Source organism: Oncorhynchus tshawytscha, unplaced genomic scaffold, assembly GCF_018296145.1.
Source record: "Oncorhynchus tshawytscha isolate Ot180627B unplaced genomic scaffold, Otsh_v2.0 Un_scaffold_1029_pilon_pilon, whole genome shotgun sequence".
In the NCBI taxonomy this organism is placed as follows: domain Eukaryota; kingdom Metazoa; phylum Chordata; class Actinopteri; order Salmoniformes; family Salmonidae; genus Oncorhynchus; species Oncorhynchus tshawytscha.
Genome location: NW_024609782.1, coordinates 370,001 through 377,500, shown reverse-complemented (window position 1 = coordinate 377,500; position 7,500 = coordinate 370,001). Strand labels below are relative to the sequence as shown.

Below are 7,500 nucleotides of genomic sequence, written 5' to 3'. Positions count from 1 at the left end.
GGATCTAGTTATAACTATAAAGGGTTAGGGTTAGGGTACAGTACTAGTATAGGATCTAGTTATAACTGTAACGGGTTAGGGTTAGGGTACAGTACTAGTATAGGATCTAGTTATAACTATAAAGGGTTAGGGTACAGTACTAGTATAGGATCTAGTTATAACTATAAGGGGTTAGGGTTAGGGTACAGTACTAGTATAGGATCTAGTTATAACTATAAAGGGTTAGGGTACAGTACTAGAATAGGATCTAGTTATAACTAGAAAGCATATAGACTATTGGGATTCATGATGAGTCCTTACCTTTGAACAAACTGCTGCCTGCTGCCCATGTAATTGGGCTCAGCGGGAAAATTGTCTGTCTGTGAAGAAGGGAGAGAGGAGAGTGTTTACAACGTGTTGTGTTACACCTAAATGTGTCCCCTGTCGGTGTTGTGTTACACCCAAATGTGTCCCCTGTCGGTGTTGTGTTACACCCAAATGTGTCCCCTGTCGGTGTTGTGTTACACCCAAATGTGTCCCCTGTCGGTGTTGCAACAAGAGCTCCTTAAGGGGGGCAATGATGATAGGAATGTAGAGTAGGGGGAGGAGGGGGAGAATGAAGAGAGGAGGGGGAGGAGGGGGGAGGAAAGGGTACCAGATTCTATTCCATATATATACACACAGTTGAAGTGGGAAGTTTACATACACCTTAGCCAAATACATTTAAACTCAGTTTTTCACAATTCCTGACATTTCATCCTAGTAAAAGATGTACTGTCTTAGGTCAGTTAGGATCACCACTTCATTTTAAGAATATGAAATGTCAGAATAATACTAGAGAGAATGATTTATTTCAGATTTAATTTCTTTCATCGTATTCCCAGTGGGTCAGAAGTTTACATACACTCAATTAGTATTTGGTAGCATTGCCTTTACATTGTTTAACTTGGGTCAAACATTTCGGGTAGCCTTCCACAAGCTTCCCACAATAAGTTGGGTGAATTTTGGCCCATCCCTCTTGACAGAGCTGGTGTAACTGAGTCAGGTTTGTAGGTCTCCTTGCTCGCACGCGCTTTTTCAGTTCTGCCCACAAATTTTCTATTGGACTGAGGTCAGGGCTTTGTGATGGCCACTCCAATACCTTGACTTTCACAACTTTGGAAGTATGCTTGGGGTCATTGTCCATTTGGAAGACCCATTTGGATCCAAGCTTTAACTTCCTGACTGATGTCTTGAGATGTTGCTTCAATATATCCGCATAATTTCCCTCCTCATGAAGCCATCTATTTTGTGAAGTGCCCCAGTCCCTTCTGCAGCAAAGCACCCCAATAAAATGATGCTGCCACCCCCGTGCTTCATGGTTGGGATGGTGTTCTTCGGCTTGCAAGCCTCCCCCTTTTTCCTCCAAACATAACGATGGTCATTATGTCCAAACAGTTCTATTTTCTTTTCATCAGACCAGAGGACTTTTCTCCAAAAATAACAATCTTTGTCCCCATGTGTAGTTGCAAACCGTAGTCTGGCTTTTTTATGGCGGTTTTGGAGTAGTGGCTTCTTCCTTGCTGAGGGGCCTTTCAGGTTATGTCGATATAGGACTCGTTTTACTGTGGATATAGATACTTTTGTACCTGTTTCCTCCAGCATCTTCACAAGGTCCTTTGCTGTTGTTCTGGGATTGATTTGCACTTTTCACACCAAAGTACGTTCATCTCTAGGAGACAGAACGCGTCTCCTTCCTGAGCGGTGTGACGACTGCGTGGTCCCATGGTGTTTATACTTGTGTACTATTGTTTGTACAGATGAACGTGGTATCTTCAGGCGTTTGGAAATTGCTCCCAAGGATGAACCAGACTTGTGGAGGACTACAATTTTTTTCTGAGGTCTTGGCTTATTTCTTTTGATTTTCCCATAATGTCAACCAAAGAAGCACTGAGTTTGAAGGGAGGCCTTGAAATACATCCACAGGTACACCTCCAATTGACTCAAATGATGTCAATTAGCCTATCAGAAGCTTCTAAAGCCATGACATCATTTTCTGGAATTTTCCAAGCTGTTTAAAGGCACAGTGAACTTAGTGTATGTAAACTTCTGACCCAATGGAATTGTGATACAGTGAATTATAAGTGAAATAATATGTCTGTAAACAATTGTTGGAAAAATGACTTGTGTCATGTACAAAGTAGATGTCCTAACCGACTTTCCAAAACTATAGTTTGTTTAACAAGACATTTGTGGAGTGGTTGAAAAATGAGTTATAATGACTCCAACCTAAGTGTGTGTAAACTTCCGACTTCAACTGTATCAACACATTCTGATCATGTAACAATGGGTTTAATATGGATTAAAGAGCTTTGTCACATGACTACATTGTAACCACACGGGCAGTTAGTCAGTTGCTGTACATGTTGGTTGGTTAGTGAGTTAATTAGTTAAACAGCGTTATGTTAATGTGATGTCTAACTCCTAGGTTATCTAAAACAACACCATATTCCCTGTGGTAAAATAATTGTTTCTGATTGCCTCCAGAACGTCCTCAATTCTTCAGAACATGGACTCTACAAGAAGTCTAAAGCGTTCCACAGGGATGCTGGCCCATGTTGACTCTACAAGAAGTCTAAAGTGTTCCACAGGGATGCTGGCCCATGTTGACTCTACAAGAAGTCTAAAGTGTTCCACAGAGATGCTGGCCCATGTTGACTCTACAAGAAGTCTAAAGTATTCCACAGAGATGCTGGCCCATGTTGACTCTACAAGAAGTCTAAAGTATTCCACAGAAGTCTAAAGATGCTGGCCCCATGTTGACTCTACAAGAAGTCTAAAGTGTTCCACAGGGATACTGGCCCATGTTGACTCTACAAGAAGTCTAAAGTGTTCCACAGGGATGCTGGCCCATGTTGACTGGTCCAAAGTTCCACAGGGATACTGGCCCATGTTGACTCTACAAGAAGTCTAAAGTGTTCCACAGGGATGCTGGTCCATGTTGACTCTACAAGAAGTCTAAAGTGTTCCACAGGATACTGGCCCATGTTGACTCTACAAGAAGTCTGGTTCCACAGGGATACTGGCCCATGTTGACTCTACAAGAAGTCTAAAGTGTTCCACAGAGATGCTGGCCCATGTTGACTCTACAAGAAGTCTAAAGTGTTCCACAGGGATGTCCCATGGACCCCAATGTGTGAAAGTGTTCCACAGAGATGCTGGCCCTTGTTGACTCTCCCACAGTCGTGTCCAGTTAGCTGGATGTCCTTTGGGTGGTGGACCATTCTTGATACACACAAGAAAATATTGAGAGTGAAAAACCCAGCAGTGTTATAGTTCTTGCCACAAACAGATGTGCCTGCTACCTACTACCATACACTGTTCAGAGGCACTTAAATCTGTTCTCTTGTTCATTCTACCTCTGAATGGCAAAACAGACACAATCCATGTCTCAGTCGTCTCAAGGCTTAAAACTCCTCCTTTAACCTGGTCTCCTCCCCTTCATCTACACTGATCAATAAGGGATCATAGCTTTCACCTGGTCATTTATTTTTTTAAATTTTATTTCACCTTTATTTAACCAGGTAGGCAAGTTGAGAACAAGTTCTCAGTTACAACAGCGACCTGGCCAAGATAAAGCAAAGCAGTTCGACACAAACAACAACACAGAGTCACACATGGAATAAACAAAACATACAGTCAATAATACAGTTGAAGAAAATCTATATACAGTGTGTGTAAATGAGGTGAGAAGGGAGGTAATAAACAGGCCGCAGTGGTGAAGTAATTACAAAAAGTAGAAGTAATTAAAATATACCAATTAGATACTGGAATGGTAGATGTGCCGAAGATGAATGTGCAAGTAGAGATACTGGGGTGCAAAGGAGCAAGATAAATGAATAAATACAGAATGGGGATGAGGTAGATAGATAGATGGGCTGTTTACAGATGGGCTATGTACAGGTGCAGCGATCTGTGAGCTGCTCAGACAGCTGGTGCTTAAAGTTAGTGAGGGAGGTAAGAGTCTCCAGCTTCAGTGATTTTTGCAATTCATTCCAGTCATTGGCAGCAGAGAACTGGAAGGAAAGGAGGCCAAAGGACGAATTGGCTTTGGGGGTTGACTGGAGAGATATACCTGCTGGAGCGCTTGCTACGGGTGGGTGCTGCTATGGTGACCAGTGAGCTGAGATAAGGCGGCGCCTTACCTATCAGAGACTTGTAGATGACCTGAAGCCAGTGGGTTTGGCGACGAGTATGAAGCAAGGGCCAGCCAACAAAAATGTACAGGTCGCAGTGGTGGGTTATGGGGCTTTGGTGACAAAACGGATGGCACTGCATCCAGTTTGATGAGTAGAGTGTTGGGGGCTATTTTGTGAATGACATCGACGAAGTCAAGGATCGGTAGGATGGTCAGTTCTACGAGGGTATGTTTGGCAGCATGAGTGAAGGAGGCTTTGTTGTGAAATAGGAAGCCGATTCTAGATTTAATTTTGGATTGGAGATGTTTGATGTGGGTCTGGAAGGAGAGTTTACAGTCTAACCAGACACCTAGGTATTTATAGTTGTCCACATATCCTAAGTCAGAACCGTCCAGAGAATTGATGCTGCGCGGGCGGGCAGTTGTGGGCAGCGATCGGTTGTATAGCATGTATTTAGTTTTACTTGCAGTTGAAGGCCACGGAAGGAGAGTTGTATGGCATTGAAGCTTGTCTGGAGGTTAGTTAACACAGTGTCCAAAGAAGGGCCAGAAGTATACAGAATGGTGTTGTCTGCGTAGAGGTGGATCAGAGAATCACCAGCAGCAAGAGCGACATCATTGATATATACAGAGAAAAGAGTCTGCCCAATATTTGAACCCTGTGGCACCCCCATAGAGACTGCCAGAGGTCCGGACAACTAGAGGTCGACCGAAAATTATTTTTCAATGCCGATACCGATACCGATTATTGGAGGACCAAAAAAAGCCGATATTGATTAATCAGACGATTGTTTAAAAATGATTTTTAATAATGACAATTACAACACTACTTGATGAACACTTATTTTAACTTAATATAATACATCAATAAAATCAATTTAGCCTCAAATAAATAATGAAACGTGTTCAATTTGGTTTAAATAATGCATAAACAAAGTGTTGGAGAAGAAAGTAAAAGTGCAATATGTGCCATGTAAGAAAGCTAACGTTTCAGTTCCTTGCTCAGAACATGAGAACATATGAAAGTTGGTGGTTCCTTTTAACATGAGTCTTCAATATTGCCAGGTAAGAAGTTTTAGGTATTTCTCTCCATACCATTTGTATTTCATATACCTTTGACTATTGGATGTTCTTATAGGCACTCTGGCCAGTGTAACAGTATAGCTTCCGTCCCTCTCCTCGCTCCTCCCTGGGCTCGAACCAGGAACACATCGACAACAGCCACCCTCGAAGCAGCGCTACCCATGCAGAGCAAGGGGAACAACCACTCCAAGTCTCAGAGCGAGTGACATTTGAAACGCTATTAGCGCGCACCCCGCTAACTAGCTAGCCATTTCACATCGGTTACACCAGCCTCATCTCGGGAGTTGATAGGCTTGAAGTCATAAACAGCGCAATGCTTGACGCACAACGAAGAGCTGCTGGCAAACGCACTAAAGTGCTGTTTGAATGAATGCTTACGAGCCTGCTGCTGCCTACCACCACTCAGTCAGACTGCTCTATCAAATCATAGGCTTAGTTATAACATAATAACACACAGAAATACGAGCCTTAGGTCATTAATATGGTCGAATCCAGAAACTATAATCTCGAAAACAAAACGTTTATTCTTTCAGTAAAATATGAAACCGTTCTGTATTTTATCTAACGGGTGTCATCCATCAGTCTAAATATTACTGTTACACAACCTTCAATGTTATGTCATAATTACGTAAAATTCTGGCAAATTAGTTCGCAACGAGCCAGGCGGCCCAAACTGTTGCATATACCCTGACTCTGCGAGCAATGAACGCAAGAGAAGTGACACAATTTCTCCTGGTTAATATTGCCTGCTAACCTGGATTTCTTTTAGCTAAATATGCAGGTTTAAAAATATATACTTCTGTATTGAACAATTGTGCTTTTTTCGCAAATGCACTGGAGCCAGGACAGTCTCTCTTCCCCTCTCTCGCTAACTCTCCCTCTCTCTCTCTCTGTATTTCACTCCCTCGCTCTCCAACTCTCTGTCTGTCTGTCTCTCTCTCTCTCTCTCTCTCTGTTTCTCTCTCTCTCTCTCTCTAACTCTCTGTCTGTCTGTCTCTCTCTCTGTCTCTCTCTCTGTATTTCACTCCCTCGCTCTCCAACTCTCTGTCTCTCTCTCTCTCTCTCTGTCTCTCTCTCTCTCTCTCTGTTTCTCTCTCATTCTCTCTGTCTCTCTCTCTCTCTCTGTCTCTCTGTCTCTGTCTCTCTGTATCTCACTCTCTTTCTCCCTCTAAATCTATCCCTCTCTTTCTCTGGGGTGTCTCAATTGTCCGTCCCGTCAATGTTGCGTCAATGTTGCTGCAGCGTATTTGCTCTGTGGCTCAGAGTCAATGAGGAAAGGGGGAGGAGGGGAGATGGAAGGGATGGAGAGAGGGGGAGCCTGGGTCCCAACTCCCAGACGTGGTCCAGACAGTATCGACATCCTAAACACTAGATGGAGAGACTGAACAGGAGGTCAATGCACTTACTCTCTCGCTGTCTGTTTATCCACTCTCTCTCTCTCTCTCTCTCTCTCTCTCTCTCTCTCTCTTACTCTCTCTCTCTCTTACTCTCTCTCTCTCTCTCTACCTCTCTCTCTCTCTCTCTCTCTCTCTCTCTCTCTCTCTCTCTCTCTCTCTCTCTCTCTCTCTCTCTCTCTCTCTCTCTCTCTCTCTCTCTTACTCTCTCACTCTCTCTCTCTCTCTCTCTCTCTCTCTCTCTCTTACTCTCTCTCTCTCTCTCTCTCTCTCTCTCTCTCTCTCTCTCTCTCTCTCTCTCTCTCTCTCTCTCTCTCTCTCTCTCTCTCTCTCTCTCTCTCTCTCTCTCTCTCTCTCTTTCTCTCCTCAGCCATTATCAGTCATATTAGCCTCTCTAATCATTCTAATTAGCCGTGTTAATGAAAAGGTTGTGTAGATCAGCTCAGAGATCAGAGAGGACCAGACATTTAAAGAAAAACAGACCTTAGATTCCTGCAAGGGGTGGCAGGTAGCCTAGAGGGTAGGAACGCTGGGCCAGTAACCCAAAGGTTGTTGGTTCGAATCCCTGGACTGACAAGGTACAAATCTGTCGTTCTGCTCCTGAGCGAAGCAGTTAACCCAGTGTTCCCCGGGTGTTGAGAACATGGATGTTGATTAAGGCAGCGCCCTCCCCCAGCACCCCTCTATTTCAGAGGAGTTGGGTTAAATGAGGAAGACCCGTTTCAGTTGAATGCATTCAGTTATACATCTGACTAGTTATCCCCGTAGCCAGAGTGCACTACTTTGGACCAGGGCCCATTGGACACAACGTAGGGGATAGGGTGACATTTTGTTTCAAGACAAAAACCAAGGTTTCCTGTTTCCTGT

General features: G+C 43.6%; 1 protein-coding gene across 1 annotated transcript in view; it reads right to left on the bottom strand.

Annotated features, from left to right (window-relative positions):
- LOC112241438 (protocadherin-17-like) overlaps positions 1–7,500 on the bottom strand; it is a 163,510-nt gene that overhangs the window by 95,156 nt on the left and 60,854 nt on the right. The window contains 1 exon segment of the mRNA XM_042318024.1: positions 301–359. Within this exon segment, the coding sequence (XP_042173958.1) occupies positions 301–359 (59 nt within the window).